The sequence below is a fragment of the Stegostoma tigrinum genome, chromosome 42, assembly GCF_030684315.1.
Source record: "Stegostoma tigrinum isolate sSteTig4 chromosome 42, sSteTig4.hap1, whole genome shotgun sequence".
Taxonomy (NCBI): Eukaryota; Metazoa; Chordata; class Chondrichthyes; order Orectolobiformes; family Stegostomatidae; genus Stegostoma; species Stegostoma tigrinum.
Window position 1 is genome coordinate 6059481 of NC_081395.1, and position 18643 is coordinate 6078123.

Sequence of the window (18643 nt, forward strand, 5' to 3'; positions counted from 1 at the left end):
AGAGCAACCAAATGGACGTTGAGCCTTGGGATTGAGGTCAGCTTCCATGGCGTGGCAGTTCACAAGGCCTACTCCTAGTTCTTAAATTCTATGTGTATGTTGACGGTGGACATGAAGACGGGTGGCAAGCAATTATCCTGACAGGAGACGGAGATCATATTTGGGTGCGGACCGGAGAGGGTCTCGTCGCCTCCTCGGGTTGAGGGAGGAAAATGGCGCCCGCCCATCCCAACGGACGACGTACGGAAAATGCGTGGAGGGTCACGTGGCAAGGAGGGCGGGCATAAGGCGCGTGACGCTCTCGGCGTCAGTTGGCACGTGACCACCACGTCGCCGACCGCCTCTTGCCCCCCCCAAGCACGCCGCTTCAGCTACCAAATCGCCGTTCAGAACCGCGGCCGGCTAGTGCGTGGACGGTTGGCTCTTTCCGGGTTGAGAGAAGTTACTTCACACACACCACTTCGCCCCCTCTTTAGAGAACGTTTAAATTGTCGCGGCGATGTTCTATCATGTGAGTGGCACATTTTGGCCCGTGTCGCGCGGATCGGGAGGGCAAGACGGTGACAACCGAGCGGTTAGGGTGGGGGCAGGGCAGATGACGCTGCGGCCGCTAACGCGCCAGCGTGCAATCACGTGTTGATGCGCGTCGTCATTGTGATTGACACGCACCCCGACCTATAGGCGCCGTGGTGGGCGGAGGCCTGCTCATATTGATGGCTGTTTCAGCAAATGGTGAGGAGGGGGCGTAGGCGGAAGGTGTGTTTCATTGTCCATTCAAAGAAGCAAAGTTGTGCAGCTCAGAGATGATGGGACTTGCAGATGCTGGAGAATCCAAGATAATGAAATGTGAGGCTGGATGAACACAGCAGGCCAAGCAGCATCTTAGGCGCACAAAAGCTGACGTTTCGGGCCTAGACCCTTCATCAGAGAGGGTGATGGGGAGAGGGAGCTGGAATAAATAGGGAGAGAGGGGGAGGTGGACGAAGATGGATAGAGGAGAAGATAGGTGGAGAGGAGAGCATAGGTGGGGAGGGGATAGGTCGGACAGGTCAAGGAGGTGGGATGAGGTTAGTAGGTGGGAAATGGAGGTGCGGCTTGGGGTGGAGGAGGGGATAGATGAGAGGAAGAACCGGTTAGGGAGGCAGAGACAGGTTGTACTGGTTGTGTGGTGCAGTGGGTGGGGGGGGAAGAGCTGGGCTGGTTGTGTGGTGCAGTGGGTGGGGGGGGAAGAGCTGGGCTGGTTGTGTGGTGCAGTGGGTGGGGGGGGAAGAGCTGGGCTGGTTGTGTGGTGCAGTGGGGAGAGGGGAAGAAGTGGGCTGGTTGTGGGATGCGGTGGGGGAAGGGGAGATTTTGAAGCTGGTGAAGTCCACATTGATACCATTAGGCTGCAGGGTTCCCAAGTGGAATGTGAGTTGCTGTTTCTGCAACCTTCGGGTGGCATCATTGTGGCAGTGCAGGAGGCCCATGATGGACATGTCATCTAAAGAATGGGAGGGGGAGTGGAAATGGTTTGCGACTGGGAGGTGCAGTTGTTTATTGCGAACCGAGCGGAGGTGTTCTGCAAAGCGGTCCCCAAGCCTCTGCTTGGTTTCCCCAATGTAGAGGAAGCCACACTGTGTACAGCGGATGCAGTATAAGGGTCTAGGCCCGAAACATCAGCTTTTGTGCTCCTGAGATGCTGCTTGGCCTGCTGTGTTCATCCAGCCCCACACTTTGTTATCTAAAGTTCTGCAGCTGTTGGAAATCTGAAACAAAAGTAGGATGTGTTAGCTCAGTTAGCCAGGTGACTGTCTTGCCATGCACAATGATGTCAGCAGTGCAGGTTCAGTCCCCACATCAGCTGAGGTTACCATGGAAGATCACAGACACCTTTTACAGTGTGAAAGCAGGCCATTCGGCCCATTGAGTCTACACTAACCCTCTGAAGAGCATTTTCTCTCTCACTCTCTCTCTCTCTCTCTCTCTCTCTCTCTCTCTCTCTCTCTCTCTCTCTCTCTCTCTCTCTCTCTCTCTCTCTCTCTCTCTCTCTCTCTCTCTCTCTCACGCCCCCCCCCCCCCCCCTCGCCATCTCTCCTACCCTATCCCTGTAACTCCTGCATTTTCCAAGGCTAACCCACCTATCCTGGACACTGTGTTGCAATTTAGCACAGCCAGTCTACCCTCACTTGCACATCTTTGGACTGTGTGGGAGGAAACTGGAGCACCTGCAGGAAACCCATGCGCACTCCAAACACACCATCACCTGAGGCTAGAATCAAACTTGGGTCACTGGCTTGGGAACCTTGCAGCCCAATGGTATCAATGTGGATTTCACTAGCTTCAAAATCTCCCCTCCCCGCCACTGCATCCCAAAACCAGCCCAGCTCGTCCCCGCATCCCTAACCTGTTCTTCCTCTCACCTATCGCCTCTTCCCACCTCAAGCCGCACCTGCATTTCTGTGAGGTCCTTGGGTTATTCTTAAACCTAATCCTCTCCCTAATGAGAGAGCAGACCTGTGGCCCAGTAAGGTTATTGCCGATTTTGAGTTATGAACGAAGGCTTTTCTGTTCAGAGGGGCCAATAACTGCAGGTGGGGGCTGATTGTGGGATGCGGTGGGGGAAGGGGAGATTTTGAAGCTGGTGAAGTCCACATTGATACGATTGGGCTGCAGGGTTCCCAAGCGGAATGTAAAGGAATTCCCACCCAAAATGTAGTGGTTCTCCAGAAGTTGCTGCCTAAAAGGAGGTAGAGGGAGAAACCCTCAAGACATTTAAGAAGTATTTGGATGAGCACTTGAAAAGTCACAGCATACTGGCCACTAGCTGGGAAGTCGAATTGGAGGAAGTAGCTGTTTGACTAGTGTGTGTGGCCATAATGGGCCTTTTCTGTGGTGTAAAAACTGTCTCAAAGTTTGAGATGCAGTAGACCTGTTCCAGCTAATGACAACAGACCCAACTTCTGTAACCTATCCACAAAACTGAAAGTTCCTCACCCCGTCGCCATCTAAGAGTCTCGGAAAGGTTTGGAGGAAGGTTTGATTTGATTTATTGTTGCCACACATACCTAAGTACAGTGAAAAGTTTTATGAGCAGTACAGGTGGATCGTAGAAAACAAGGACGTACGGATCAGGGGGCGCCTACAGAGATGGAGGCATACAGGTTACATCCGCACAGGATGCGCACAGCGAGGTCAGCATTAGATTTGGAATTGGAGAGACTATGGGTCAAACACAGGCGAGTGAGACTAGTTTAGTTTGAGAACATGGTTGACGTGGACTAGTTGTACCGAAAGGTATTTTTCTATGCCGTATGACTCTATCCCATACGTCTTCTAATGTCTTCACAATTTCTAAATTGTGGTGCCAGTACTAGATGCAAAGCTGCAGTTGAGGTTGACCCAGAGTTTTATTCAACTTCCCTACTTTTGTACACTGTGCCCCAGTTAATAATACCTAAGATACTGTTTGCTTTATCGACCTGCTGTCTACCTGTCATGTTTAGTTGATGCAAATATGTACAATTGACAAGCATTTGATAAGGTCCCCATGGTCCAGGCTGGTCCAGAAAGTGAAGCCCTATGGGATCCACAGTGAGTTGATAAGTTGGATACAAAATTAGCTTGGTCAGAGAAGATAAGAGGATAGTTGGTGCGGGGGTTGGGGGGGGCGGGGCATGCACGGCAGAGTAATTTGCTGACTGGAGGTCTATGACCATTGATATTCCACAAGAATCAGTGCTGAGATCTCTGTGTTATATATGATTTGGATGCAGATGCAGATGGTCTAATTAGTAAGTTTGCAGATTATGTGAAAATTGGTTGAGTTGTAGATAGTGAGGAAGGTTAGCAAAGAATCCAGCCAGATATAGATCCGTTGAAAAGTTGGACAGAGAAATGGCAGATGGAGTTTCATCCAGGCATGTGTCAGAAGATCAAATTTAAGGGGAAAGTGTACAGCAAGTGGCATGACCCTTGGGAGCATTGATATAGAGAGGATCTTGGGTACTAGTCCGTAGCTCTCTGAAAGTGGCAACACCAGTAGATAAGGTGGTTAAAGAAATCGTATGGCATTCTTACCCTCTTTAGTTGGGGCATTGAGTATAAAAGTTGCAAGGCATGTTGCAACAGTACAACACTTAAGTTAGGCCACATTTGGAGTCACCCCACCAGAGGAAGAATATGGAAGCTTTAGACAGGGTGCAGAAGAGGTTTACCAGGATGTTACTTGGAATGGAGTGTATTAGCTACAAGAAGAAGTTGGACAAACTTGGATTGGTTTCACTAGAGTGTCAGGAGTCTGAAGGTGATCTGATAAAAGTGTAAAAAAACTGTGAGGTGTAGGTATTGGAGTCTTTCGTCCAAGGATGGAAATATCAAATGCTAGTGGGGATAGGTTTAAGATAAGAGGGTCAAAAATTTAAAGGAGATATGAGGGCAAGTTTTTTAGAATGGTAGATGTCTGGAAGGTGCTGCCAGGGCAGGTGATAGAAACAGATATGATTGCAATGTTAGAATCATTTAGACAGACACCTGAACAGTCAGGGAACTGAGGAATGCAGACCATGTGTAGGCAAATAGGATTAGTTTAAAATGGCATCATGATTGCTGCAGACATGGTGAGCCAGAGGGCTTGTTCTTGTGCTGGACAGTTCTATCTTCTGCTTACAAGTTGGTCTGTTCCTGCACCCTATTTATAATTTTATTCCATATCTATTGAGTAACTAAAATCTGACCTCTGCCAAAGTGGGGTTTGCCCTTGAATCTGAATTAATTGTCCATAGTCTGGATCATTTGACCAGTGACATAGTGATAAATAAAAAAAACTGCTGTCGTCATATTGTTTACAAGATAAATGTTGAACATCTCCCCAGAGATTGTGCTACTCATTTAAATTTGATTATTTGCATCCACCTAAGAGGTTTAAATAACTCTCAATAAAGGCGATAAATCTGAAACACTAACTCAGTTTGTCTCTCCACAGTTCCTTTTGGATGTGCTGGATATTTTCAACATTTTGTTCTTTTCCATAAGAGGGTTTCATGTCCTGAAGGGCAGGCTGCTCAAACAGTGCAGCACACCCAGACTTGCCAGCAAACCTAGATTTTGCACTTCCAGGTCTTTAGAGCGCTGACAGGGAGTCAAGGCTGACAACTCCATCTCTGTTACTGAATAGACAAAGTGAGGATATCTTGCTAACTCCTTCCTACTCACACCGGTGTGAGTTTTCTAACCGATGTGTTGTGGTGGGAAGTACATGGTTGAGAGTGTGGAGGTTGACAGAATAGGAAGATATTTCAGGAGCACGGGTGGTGATTTTGCAACCATTTTCCCATTTCCACCCCACATTTGTTGATGGCACAAACCTGGTGTGTCGGAGGCTGAGGGGGTGACCTTATAGAGGTTTGTAAAATCATGAGGGACATGGATAGGGTGAATAGTCAAGGTCTTTTCTCCAGGGTACAGGAATCCATAGGTTTAAAATCAGAGTGGAAAGATTTAAAAGGGATCTGAGGGTTGTGCATGTCTGAAACAAATTGCCAGAGGAAGTGGTAGAGGCTGGTACAATAACAACTTTTAAAAGCTATTTGGATGGGTATATGAATAAGAAAGGTTTAGAGCGATTATAGGCCAAACGCAGGCAAATGGGATTAGTTCAGTTTAGGAAACCCAGTTGGCATGGATGACTTGGACTGAAGGATCTGTTTCCATGTTGTATGACTCTAAACCTCTAGACCCATCTTCTGTTTCTTCGCATGTTCCACTCTCATCTCCTCTAGGACTTAGCATCACTGGTTAAAGATAGGTCGTGAAATTCTTTCCTCTTGAATGGTTGACAATCTTGGAATTCTCTTTCTCAGAAGGCTGCGATGGTAGAGTCTATGAATATTTCCAAGAGTGGATAGATTCTTGAGGATGAACACTTAAGGAGGGACACAGGACTATGCATTCAAGGTTGCAGTCAGTTCAACTCTGATCTTATTCAATGCTGAGCAGGCTTAATGGGCTTAAAGGTCTACTGCACATTGATAGCACAAGGACAAAGTGAAGGTAGATCGTTTGGCTTATCAAACCTGCTCTGCCATTCAGTATGATCAAGACTCAGCACCCTCTGGGTGCGGAAATGTCTCCTCAACCTCAGTCCGAAATAATTGGCCCCTCCCGAAGTGACCAAGCAATAACAATCTCAACTTGTGCCCTGTCGAATGCCCTTCAGAATCTTGTCTGTCTCAAAGCAATCACCTCCCATTCTCCTAAATTTGGAGAATATTGACAGAGATTGTTCACTTATAATAAAATCTCCCTGACCTGCTACCCCATCACAAACCTTCTCCTTCCCTCCCTCTTAAGTGCATTCAAGGCTGAAATTGATTAAACTTTTCAGGAACTTTTTAGGGGCAGCACGGTGGCTCAGTGGTTAGCACTGCAGCCTCACAGCGCCAGGGACCCGGGTTCAGTTCCACCCTCGGGCTACTATCTGGGAAGTTTGCACATTCTCCCCGTGTCTGCGTGGGTTTCCTCCGGGTACTCCAGTTTCCTCCCACAGTCCAAAGATGTGCAGGTTAGGTGGATTGGCCGTGCTAAATTGCCCGTAGTGTTCAGGGATGAGTGGGTTTTGGGGTTATAGGGTGATGGGAATGGGTCTGGGTGGGATGCTTCAAAAGGGCGGTGTGGACTCGTTGGGCCAGAGGGCCTGTTTCCACACTGTAGGGAATCTAATCTTAAAAACCAGGAAATAATTTGACCATCTGAAATTCCCGTTATTGAGGACAAAAAAAGCAGGATTTTAAAATTCGTACTTTCCTTTCATATTTTTAGATTTCTCTGGAACATGAGATTCTGCTGCACCCTCGATATTTTGGTCCTAACCTGTTGAATACTGTCAAGCAGAAGCTCTTCACTGAGGTCGAGGGAACTTGCACTGGGAAGTGAGTGACGCCATTTTAAAATTCATATGCAATAGACAAACCTTGATTCCGGACATTGTGGAGAGCTTGTGGCATCGTGGTGATATCTCTGGATTAGTGACCCAGAGATTCAGCTAATGCCCCAAGGACCTGAGTTTAAATTCCACCATGTCAGTTGGTGCATTCAATTAATAAATCTGCAATCTATCTCCCTCCTGCTGGCCATGTCAATTGTTATAAAAATCCATCCAGTTCACTAATGTCCGTTAGGGAAGGAAATCTGCCTGTCCTTACCCAGTCTGGCCTACGTGTGACTCTGGATCCACAGCAATGTGGTTCACTTTTTAACTGTCCCTCTGCAATGGAACAAATTGGGGCAGCACAGTGGCTCAGTGGTTAGCACTGCTGCCTCACAGCGCAGGGACCCAGTTTCAGTTCCGTCCTCGGGTGATCTGTGGAGTTGTACATTCTTCCAATGTCTGTGTGGCTTTCCTCAGAGTTCTCCAGTTGCCTCCCGCAGTCCAGAGATGTACGGGTTGGGTGAATTGGCCATGCTAAATTGCCCATAGTATCCAGGGATGTGTAGGTTAGGTGGGTAATCTGTGGTTAATATATGGTTACAGGGATTGGGGGTCGTGCTCAGTCTGGGTAGGATTATCTTTTTGGAGGGTTGGTGCAGACTCGATGGGCCACATGGTCTGCTTCCACACTAGGGATTTCTGAATGACACTCAATGAGACACTCAATCCAAAGGGCAACTAGGGCATTAAAATACCAGCCTTACCAGTGTTGTGAATATTGAGGGCAGATTAGAAAAACAGCTGCGTGTTTATGTTGCCACTTTGTGCTGCGTTTTCTCCATTCTAAGTTGTGATAGCTACAATGATAATAAAAACTGCTTGTCAATTCTGCCTTTTATCTTTCATCCATACTTATGGTGGTGCCACCACAGGCAAGAGTAATATTTACTGTTCATCCTATTGACCATTTTCCCCAAGTCTCCTATGGCTGTGAGAGCAGTGTCATCAGCTCTGACTCCACATTCATGGTTCTCGTGTTCCTCTCCAGGGCAGCAAGCACAGTATGCCAGGCTGACTTGCTGGACCATTAATTCAGAGACCCAAATAATGTTCTGAGGACCCAGGTTTCAGCCCCACCACGGCAGTTGGTGGAATTTGAATTCAATAAATATTGGGAATAAACAGTCTAGTGATAACCGTGAACCCCTTGCCGCTTGTAGGAAAAACCCATTTGGTTCATTAATTGCCTTTTAGAAAAGGAAACAGCCATCCTTACCTGGTCTGGTCTACATGTGACTCCAGACCCACAGCAATGTGGTTGACTCGTCATTGCCTGATGGGCATTAAATGTTGACATTGCCAGCGACACCCTCAGCCTGTAAGGTAAGTAGAATTGTGGAGGTAGTATGTGGTATGCTTTCCTTTATTGGCCAATGCATCGAGTGTAGACATTGAAAGGTCTTGTTGCAGCTCTACAGAACATTGGTTAGGGCTCTTTGGAATACTGTGTGCAATACTGGTCTCCCTGCTACAGGAAGGACGTTGTGAAACCTGAAAAGATTCAGAAAAGATTTACAAGAATGTTCCCACGGTTGGAGGGTTTATGCTATAGGAAGAGGCTGAATATGGTGGTGCTGATTTCCTTGCAGTGTCGGAGGCTGAGGGATGACCTTCGTGAGTGACCATGAGGGACTTGGATAGGGTAAATAGAGAAGGTCTTTTCCCCAGCGTGGGGGAGCCCAAAACTAGAAGGCATACGTTTAAGCTGAGCAGAGAAAGATTTAAAAGGGACCTCAGTGGCAACTTTTTCACACAGAGGGTGGTGTATGTTTGGAATAAGCTGTAAGAAGTGGTGGAGGCTGGTGCAATACAACATTTAAAAGATATCTGGATGGGTATGTGAATAGGAAGATTTTAGACAGATATAGGGCAAATGCTGGCAAATGGGACTAAATTAATTTAGGATATCTGATTGGCATGGAACAATTGGACCGAAGCGCAGTTTCCATGCTGTACAATCCAATGACTCAAGGTGTTGGACTGGGAAGGGGTTGTTGGCTTAAGGTTGGGTCTTTGTATCTCTTCCTGGTGTCCTAGGGCCCAGCATTTCCCCCTTAATCAGTGTCACAAAAACAGACGAGCTGGGTCATCCCATCACTGGTTGTGGGATCATGCCATGTATGTACTGGCTACCTCGTTTCCCACATTAACGACAGTGCATATCCTCCAAAAGTACTTCATTGGCTGTAAACACCTTTGCATTTCAGGTGGTGAAGTGTGCTGCCCCCATGTTGCTTGGTCTGTGCCGACAGGGTTGCATCTTTGGATGCCCATCCTGGAATGCCTCGAGTCCTGCAGCCATGTGACAAAAAAATCCTTAAATCGGTATGGAACCTAAAACATCGCTGAAATGAGACAGGCTGAAGCTTTTTGTCTTGTACTCATCAGGACTAGGGCACAAGACAAATTTAGAAAGAGAATTCAAGTCAGCGCTCTCTTCTGTGTGTATTAGTGTATTGGAACAAAGGGGCCTGATGGTGATCTGAAGCATTAGTCTGGTTACTTTTTATAAGCAGCAATATTATTGACTTATTGTGACAAAAGGCAAAGATATGAGGCAGATTCACACCGTTTGGAAAGATGAATATTTAGACAAGTGTGAATCTGATAAATATTTACTTTTCTAAATACTCCCAAAACAACACACCAATCAAAATAAATATAAATATCTCTTACTGCAGAGATTAATTTTGAAAACATTGAAATGCTTTTGTCCAAGTACTGTTAGTTCCTGAATCCCTGCAGTGTGGAAGCAGGCTGTTCAGCCCGTTGAGTCCACGCTGACCCTCCAAAGAGCATACCAATCAGACCCAACCCCGACCCTATCTCTGCATTTCCCACCCTAGACATTATGGGCAATTTAGCATGGCCAATCCAACTAACCTGCCTGTCTTTGGACTGTGGGAGGAAACCCATGCAGATGCAGGGAAAATGTGCGAACTCCACACCTGAGGCTGGAATCGAATCTGAGTCCCCAGTGCTATGAAGCAACAGTGCAACCATTGAGCCATGTCCCAATTCTTGAAGGAAAAAGAAAAAGGCATGAAATGTTTGAGACGGCTTTCAGTCAGTATCCTGGTGCACACAGGTGGCTGTCACTAAACACAGATGGTTGTCACTGGGACTTTCAAATGTAGTTTGTTCAAGAAAGCTCACAGGGAACCCTCAAATCTCCTGCAGGTTTCCAGGAGAACAGCCACAAGTTTTTGGGTCTCCCACTGGACTCTCCCTCTTAAAAAGGCTTTTTCTCAGGCAGAGGATGAGTTGATCAGCTTCTCTCTCTAACTCTCGAAATGCGCTTGGCACTTTGTCCGCAGCCTCAAATATTTGTATGTGACCATGCTGTCCATATTTAGGGGAAAGGACGAGGAAGTGGCAAGCTCCCAGTACAATGGGCCGAACGGCTGTACCCTTGCGCAGTGTGATCCAGTGGATTTGAATCATTAAGGCCAACCTGAGCTCTCACTGTGTTCCTGTGATGATACTGTGCTTCAGTGAGACTGTAACCTGCTTTCATCTGGTCTGTTGCTTATTTACCTTGCAGTTGTTTTTTCATTGCAGGTATGGTTTTGTCATTGCCGTCACCACTATAGACAACATTGGTGCTGGTGTAATTCAGCCAGGCCGTGGATTTGTGCTCTATCCTGTCAAGTACAAGGCCATAGTCTTCCGGCCATTTAAAGGGGAGGTGGTCGATGCTGTGGTCACTCAGGTCAACAAGGTATAATCTCTGGATATATAGTGAAGTACTTTAGTTATCAGTATGTGCTCTGGGATTTTTTTTTCCTCTTAGGTAGAGTAGGTTGGGGGTCTCAGAAGGAAGAAGCCTCTGGCCTTAGTCTGACCGCCACGAGGAGGGCTCAAAGAACAAGCTTTCCATTTCCTCACCTTCACATGCAGCCATTGTTTGTTTCATCCAAAAAGCAGGAATGGTGTATCAACTAAGATGAATGATTCTGCCCCGCAATCAGAATGCTTTGACAGTCAGCGTTACAAATATGTGTCCTTTTCACAGTATAGTAAAAGGATATTTTCTATTTAATGTGTTCAGAGGTTATTAGTACCTCTGGGATAGATGGGGCTTGAATCTGGGCCTCTAGCCTCTGAGGTGGGGACATTACCAGTGCACCACAAGAACCCAAGGGTCAGGCAGCTCCAGAGTTGACTGAGAGAAGGTGGGACTCATGGAATTTCTTTTATTGGTTAATTTTGGAGAGTGAGAGGGGAGAATTGGTGCTGGAATACTATTAATATCACTAGACTGGTAATCTACTTGCTCAGTCTAATGCATCAGGCAAGGGTTTCAAATCCTACCGTGGCAGAGAGGGTGCAATTGGAATTCAATAAGAGTGTTAGTTTGGTGGCTTCTTAAAATAGTTTTTTTTTAAGAAAACTGGGTCTTCTCCTGGACAGGGAAAGGGGTCCACAAGGGAATGGTGGCAACTGGTGTTTTGCTAAACTGAAGATTTACAACGAAACCCTTAAGTCCCTGAATGCTTTGCTGCATAATACAACATATGGTTATCAGTCTGTTACAGTTTGGAGAGTGCTCAACAGTAAGCAACAGCTGACAATCTAATGGGGTGGCACGGTGGCTCAGCGATTAGCACTGCAGCCTCACAGCACCAGGGACCGGGGTTTGAATCCACCCTTGGGCAACTGTCTGTGTGGAGTTTGCACATTCTCCCCTTGTCTGTGTGGGATTCCTCCGGGTGCTCCGTTTTCCTCCCACATTCCAAAGATGCGCGGGCTGGGTGGATTGGCCATGCTAAATTGCCCATAGTGTTCAGGGGTGTGTGGGTTCTAAGGGGATGGGTCTAGGTGGGATGCTCCACAGGTCCGTGTGGACTTGTTGGGCCGAAGGGCCTGTTTCCACACTGTAGGGATTCTATGATGATAATGTAATCCTGAGAAACTACACACTGACCGAGGTCCTGACCTATGAAACGAGCCACGTCCTGTTCTTGGGACGTGCTAAGGATATAATCAGATGTTGCAAAGATGGCTTCACCCCTCTTTAATGCTTTGTTAAGGGAAAACAGTGTTACTGTGATAATGACAGAAGACTAATAATCCCAGGCAAATATTCTGGGGAACGTAGTTCAAATATCAACCTGGCACCTGTAAAACCTGAACTTGTTTTTGGAAAGGAAACTGAAATAAACTTGGGCAAAATCTGACTGTATAACTGCTGTGATTGACATAACAACCAAGGAAAATCTGCTATCTTTACATGGTCTGGTTTACATGTGATTCCAGCTGCACGCAGTATGTTGACTCAACTGCTGTCTGGACAGTATGAGACGTGCAGTAAATGCTGATCCAGCCAGCAGCTTATATCCCATAAACGTAATAAATAATGCTTCACTGTAATCACTTGGTCAGTGCTGGCAGAACCTATCACTGATTTTTAGCTGTGAATATTGTCATACCGGTGTGTCTGACTACAGTGTAAGTGTACAGTGTTTGTTCAGCACGGTATGGGTCGCTTGCTGTGTTTCTGTTTGATTGTAGGTTTTTCTTGTGCCACAGGTTGGACTTTTCACAGAAATTGGGCCCATGTCCTGCTTCATCTCAAGACACGTAAGTTCAAAAAATACCTCCACTTAGCTGGTGAAAGTGCTAAAGTTGCTACTCTAATCCAAAGAAGATGGATTCGGATCTCTTTAGCAGTTTGAGAATTTCAGTTCACTTCGGGTAACAGTGACTGATGAGTCTGTCATTAATCTTTCACCATGTCCTCTTGCCTTCCAGTCAATTCCATCGGAAATGGAGTTTGATCCCAATTCCAACCCTCCCTGCTACAAGACCAGTGACGAGGTGTGTGCAAGAAACTTGTTAGACCACAGCTGGTGTATTGTGTACAGTTCTGGGCACCACATTTTATGAAGGATGTGAATGCATTGGAGAGAGCACTGGTAATCCAGAGACATGCGTTAATATGCTGGTGCCACTGGTTCAAGTCCTACCAAAGCATTGATGAAATTTAAATTAAAATTGTTAATTTGAAAGGTAGGCTCAAAAATGGTGAGCTTTTTAAGCCATTGTCAACTATCATAAAAAATCCACTGGTTCAGTGATGTCCTTTTTATGGAAGGAAATTTGCTCTCCTAATCCAATCTGACCTACCTGTGACTGCAGACTCACAGCAACGTGATTGACTTTTAACTGCCGTTTGGGAAGGAGCAACAACCAGCAACTCAAAACTATTAGAAGATCAGGAGAACAGCAGCAAAAACCAAAGGAAACTTAACAAATTTTATGTTGAAATACCATTTTGGAGGAATGTGATACACTGCAGCCTTTGTGGCATCCACCAGTTAGCCTTGATGATCAGTGTTGTTTATTTCAAACAATAAAACCAAAGCCTAATGAAATCCAATTCTAAATAAAAATATCAAAGGGAACTGTAACAAAATTCAAATGTTCAAAATGAGTTTATGGTGATGACAATGCAGTCCGGCTCCTGTGGTGCCTACCAGCTATGGAAGGCCTCAAGTGTGGCAGTGGACACTAAATATCCCCCTTTTGTGGACAGCCAATCTCTAGGGACATTACCACTGCACTATAATGCCCTCGATGTCTGTATTCTCTTTCCAAGTGACCGATATTATACCGAGTTAAATCAAATTAAAAGTGAACAGTCCTTTAAAAGGGTACTGTAATAAAACTGAATATTCTTCAATGATGCCAAATCTCTGTTTACCCTACTTACTGAACCAGTAAAAGAACTGGTCATCAAATTGACAAGTAATAGCCGCTTAAACAGGCAGTGTGCAACTCTCAGTATCTCCATGACCAGCTCCATTTCCCAAGATATCTGCACTCCTAATTCTGGCGTCTAGTGCATTCCCAATCCTAATTGCTCCAGTTGGTGCACTGTGGACAGCTCAGACTGAAAAAGCAACTGTTCCCAATCCCCAAAGAATCAGGAGGCCCGCAGCCCTGCCTCCCTAAACCTCTCCATTTCTCTACTTGCTTTGTCCCTTTTTAAGAACTCCTCAAAACTTAACTGCCCAAACACAGTCATCTCATCTAATATTTTGGCTTGGTGTCGTGGTTTGCTGGATAATGTTCTTGCAATGCGTCTTAGATCACTTCAGTTTTGAAGCTGCCATGTAAACATAACATAGTAGAAGCTGCACAGCTCCTCTCATGACTGAAATTTACTAAGCAGAACCTCCTAACTCTGTGACTTCACTTCCAGGACATTGTCATCCAACAAGATGATGAGATTCGACTGAAGGTAGTAGGAACTAGAGTCGATAAGAATGACATAGTAAGTATGTGTCCAGTGTTCCACAGATTGGTTTATAATGGCTGTCTGTGTATCAGGTGATCTGAGTGATTTTCTTAAACATTTTGCTCTGTTGATACTTCTGTCATTAATGTACTGGAACTGTTGCGACTCACTAGGGTATGGCTGGAAATCGACTCCTGCTATTCCTGGAGTTGTCACAGAAGTTAAAGATGGTGGTATAGTGGTGAGCACAGCTGCCTTCCAAGCAGTTGACCCGGGTTCGATTCCCAGCTAATGCAGAGCTGTGCTTGGAGTTTGCATGTTCTCCCCATGGGTTTCGTCCCACAGTCCAAAGATGTGCAGACTAGGTGGATTGGAGATGCTAAATTGCCCACAGTGTTCAGGGATGTGTAGATTAGGTGGGTTAGAGGGGGATGGGTCTGGGTGGGATGTCTGAGGGTCCATGTGGACTTGGTGGGCCAAAGGGCCTGTTTCCACACAGTAGGGATTCTATGATAAAGTTCTTCAATTTACCTGATTGTTGAGACCCGGTTGATAGAAAGTATGAACCATGTTTCTGTATGCAGCAAGAAATACTATTCATTACAAGTATTTAGCCTCTTTCTGCAGGTGAACAGTCATAAACTGTCAATATACAATACAGTGATCCCCTCAAACCTCCCCCACTGCCCTCCCCCCTCACACAAACCAGCAGAAGAAAACACTTGGAGAAACAGTTCAGCAATCTTTGTTCCCAGGTTCTGTTGTTGAGATAATCCTAATGATTCTTCTGCTGACCACCACGTTGATTCAGTCGTTTTTCTGTGGGTGCTTTTACTGATTGACAAGACACACTGGCTGGTTCACTTGTAAAAGATCTCCGACTAAGAAATTAAAAACCATAGCTTACAACCCTGACTAATTTTGACTGCAGAGAATAGAGACAGACAATTCCTGAGCTGGGGAAGAACTGAGCACTATCCCGCTCTGCCTGTCTATCAGTATCCTCTTTCCAGCTCCAAGCTGTTCAGTTACTTGAGAACCAATTGTGTAGTTGTTGGCTGGAAAAAAGTCTCTTGTTGGTCACTGGTCACCAATGAGTGACCAATTAACTTGTTGCCAACAAGAGCTGCATTGGTACACCCCCTCAGCTCCCAAACATCTTCAATTTTTCCTTGTTGGAAGAGTTGTTTGCACAATGCTTGGCATGGGCAGTTACAGTGCAACAGCCTTTCCCACGTTTAAAAACTCCAAGCGCAGTTTCTTTCTGTCTGTGCACAGCAGCAGTGTCCACAGAGACAGCCATCCATCAGCACATCAGTCTACATGAGTGGAGTTGCCCTGCAGCTTAGAAGGGATGTTAATGAGGAAGCACCAGCCCTCATTCTGAGAGCTTGACCCGCACACAGGGTGCCAGTTCCAGCTGTGCTTCTTCCACATGTGACTGAAGGTTCTACTATGCTTTGAAGAATGTTGCAAGAACTAGTGGCTTGTATTTTGTTTTTCCATCGGGAGTTACTTGTTGCTCTGATAACAGGTATTCTTCATTTTCCTTCCAGTTTGCTATTGGCTCTCTGATGGATGACTACTTAGGTAAGTGTTGGTTTCTGTTCCTAAGTCTACATCTGTGACTATGATCAGGTGGTCTGAGTGGTTTTTCTTAAATATTTTGCGTTTTTGATGCCTCTGTCATTAATGTGCTGGAACTGTTGCAACTCACTAGGGTAGGGTGCTAGAAATCGACTCCTGCTATTCCTGGAGTTGTCACAGAAGTTAAAGATGGTTTTGTACCAGATTGGGTTCCAGGGAGTAACAGCCCCAACCACCACAATGGGCAGACATGTCCCGGTTTCCCATTTCCTTGCTGGGAGAGAAGGACAAGTCAGAAAGGAGGCTTGGCATGCGATGGGCATTGGCAAATGGTGGGGGTTTGGGGGTGTGCGGTCAGGGGTTGAGGTACAGCCAGGGGTTTGGGGTCTGCCGGCTATGCTCTGAGGCCTTCGAGTTTCAAAACACAAACAAGTCAGGGAAAGCTGACTCAATTTCCTAGCATTATGTTAGCCAGCATTGAGTGTTTGCTGAGTGGTGATTGGTGCGAGTGTGTGCTGTGGGGTGAGATATCCTCTTTACCTGACTGACGACAGCAACAGTAAATGCATTATTCAAGCCTGTGAAATTCTTTTGGAGGGAAGGAAGGGCTGGATCTGATTGTTTGATGTTGTACATTGTGACCTTTTTTGATTAAACGTTCTTCTTTCTTCCCGCACCAGGGTTGGTGAGCTAAAGTTGTTGTTGCACCTCCGAAGGTGAAACGGGCACCACCCAGAGACGATGCCATTTCTTCCCCAATGTGTCATCCCTGTTTGAGCATTCACTCGCTGGGGGGAGCCTCTACCTGTAGTTGCATTACAATTATCGCACTAAAGCTCCTGTTTCAGGCTGGGTCTGAGACGATGGCCTCATTTGACAACTTGTGAGATACGCTTTCATCAGGGAGTATCTCCCTCTCTGTGCAAAGATCTACCCTAAACTGAATACGACGCGGCACTCCTGCTCTCTCCTTCTGACATTGGGCACGCCGTTGTGCTGTCTCTTTACACATGCAATCCCTCAGCTTCTACTTGCTGCCTTTCAATAGTGACTCAGTAAAACTACAAGAACGGCCCCTAGACCAGTATGATCAGTAAGTGATTGATACCCATTATAATAACTCATTCTGCACCCAGGCACCCTAGAACACAAACTGTAAGTACTGAATCTGCCTCCTGCTTTCAGCCACACCAGTGGGCTGCAAGTACCTTCAAACTAGCTTCCCTTCCAGTACCCGAAATGACAAGATGTGACCATGGCCATTTGTACTGGAGAATTTGTCACATTTGGGGGGTGTGGGTGATTGATTTTTTTTTAAACCATTGCACCAGTCTTGCACCACTTTGTCTTCTGGTAATCAGCTTGCCTGGGACTTAGGCTGTGATCTGCGTACTCTTGAGGTCTGGCACTGTGCTGGTGAATACAAATGGAGATTTGAGATTCACGTGTCTTTTTAAAGCATTCCTTATTCTTTTGAATAAAAGACGTGGTAGGTAATTCTAATAAAGAAAGTATGATTGTGCTGGAAAATTGGTGCTTCTTTTGGACAAAATTTGAGTACTAAAGTTTGCAGATTCATCATCTTTGTGTCATTTACAGATGGAGTAGGAGTAAGCCACTCAGACTCTCAGGCTTGCTCTGCCATTCAATATAAATCACTTCACATTTCCTTCTGTCCTTTCAACTCCTTGTTCACTTCCATAGAATCCCTACAGTATGAAAACAGGCCCTTTGGCCCAACAAGTCCACACCGAACCTCGTAACATTCTGCCTAGACTCATCACCCTGTATCCCACCGAATCTGCACATTCCCGAACCTGTGGGGCAATTTAGCATGGCCAATCCACCTAAACCTGCACATCTTTGGACTTTGGGAGGAAACCGGAGCACCCAGAGGAAACCCAAGCAGGGACGGGGAGAATGTGCAAACTCCATACAGTCAGTCGCCCGAGGGTGCAGTCGAACCCAGGTCACTAGTGCTGAGAGGCAGCAGCACTAACCTCTGAGCCACCGTGCTGCCCGCTTGCTTATTAAGGATCTACTTCAGCCTTAAAATGTTAAGTTTCCACTACCTTTTTGAGAAAGCGTGTGCCAAAGACTCATGACTCTTGGGGTGGAAAAATGAATTCCTAATCTCAGCCTTAAATGGGAAACTCCTTCCTTCTAAACAGTGACTCCTAGTTCTAGATTCTCCTGCAAAAGGAAACATCCTCTCCACATCTTCCCAGTCAAGATCACTAAGAATCTTGTGTGTTTCAATCAAGTCTCCTCATAGTTCCGATAGGTACAAGCTGAGCCTGTCAAACCTTCCCTTATATAACAACCCACCAATTCCAACTCTGTCTAGGAAACCTCAACTGCTTTCAATGCATTTACATTCTTCCTTAAATGAATAAGGAGAGCAACACTGCACAGTACTCTTGATGTGGTCTCAGTATAACTGAGACTTAACTACCCTACCAGGCCGTTATGCACCTGGACAAAAAAGTTGGTGAGGGTCTTTACGGACAGGTTGAATTTTCCAAGTTGCCTGAGGAAGAACATTTTAGAACATTACAGCACAGTACAGGCCCTTCGCCCCTCGATGTTGTGCCGACTGTCATACCGATCTCAAGCCCATCTAACCTACACTATTCCATGTATGTCCATATGCTTGTCCAATGATGACTTAAATGTACCTAAAGTTGGTGAATCTACTACCGTTGCAGGCAAAGCGTTCCATTCCCTTACTACTCTCTGAGTAAAGAAACTACCTCTAACATCTGTCCTATATCTTTCACCCCTCAATTTAAAGCTATGCCCCCTCGTGCTCGCCATCACCATCCTAGGAAAAAGGCTCTCCCTATCCT

General features: G+C 45.9%; 1 protein-coding gene across 1 annotated transcript; it reads left to right on the top strand.

Moving 5' to 3' along the window:
• Nucleotides 1-307: 307 nt before the first annotated feature.
• On the top strand, nucleotides 308-17324 carry polr2g (RNA polymerase II subunit G). Its single transcript, XM_048525013.2, has 8 exons — nucleotides 308-511; nucleotides 6796-6905; nucleotides 10526-10685; nucleotides 12497-12547; nucleotides 12719-12784; nucleotides 14172-14243; nucleotides 15764-15797; nucleotides 16475-17324. The coding sequence occupies exons 1-8, from the start codon at nucleotides 500-502 to the stop codon at nucleotides 16486-16488; spliced, it is 519 nt and encodes a 172-aa protein (XP_048380970.1). The 5' UTR covers nucleotides 308-499; the 3' UTR covers nucleotides 16489-17324.
• The last annotated feature ends 1319 nt before the right edge of the window (nucleotides 17325-18643 follow it).

Bases quoted from the DNA above. Each gene is read 5' to 3' on its own strand.
- polr2g (XM_048525013.2), top strand. The intron at 6,906-10,525 runs GTGAGTGACGCC...TTTTCATTGCAG, and splicing joins GAGGGAACTTGCACTGGGAA to GTATGGTTTTGTCATTGCCG. The intron at 12,785-14,171 runs GTGTGTGCAAGA...CTTCACTTCCAG, and splicing joins GCTACAAGACCAGTGACGAG to GACATTGTCATCCAACAAGA.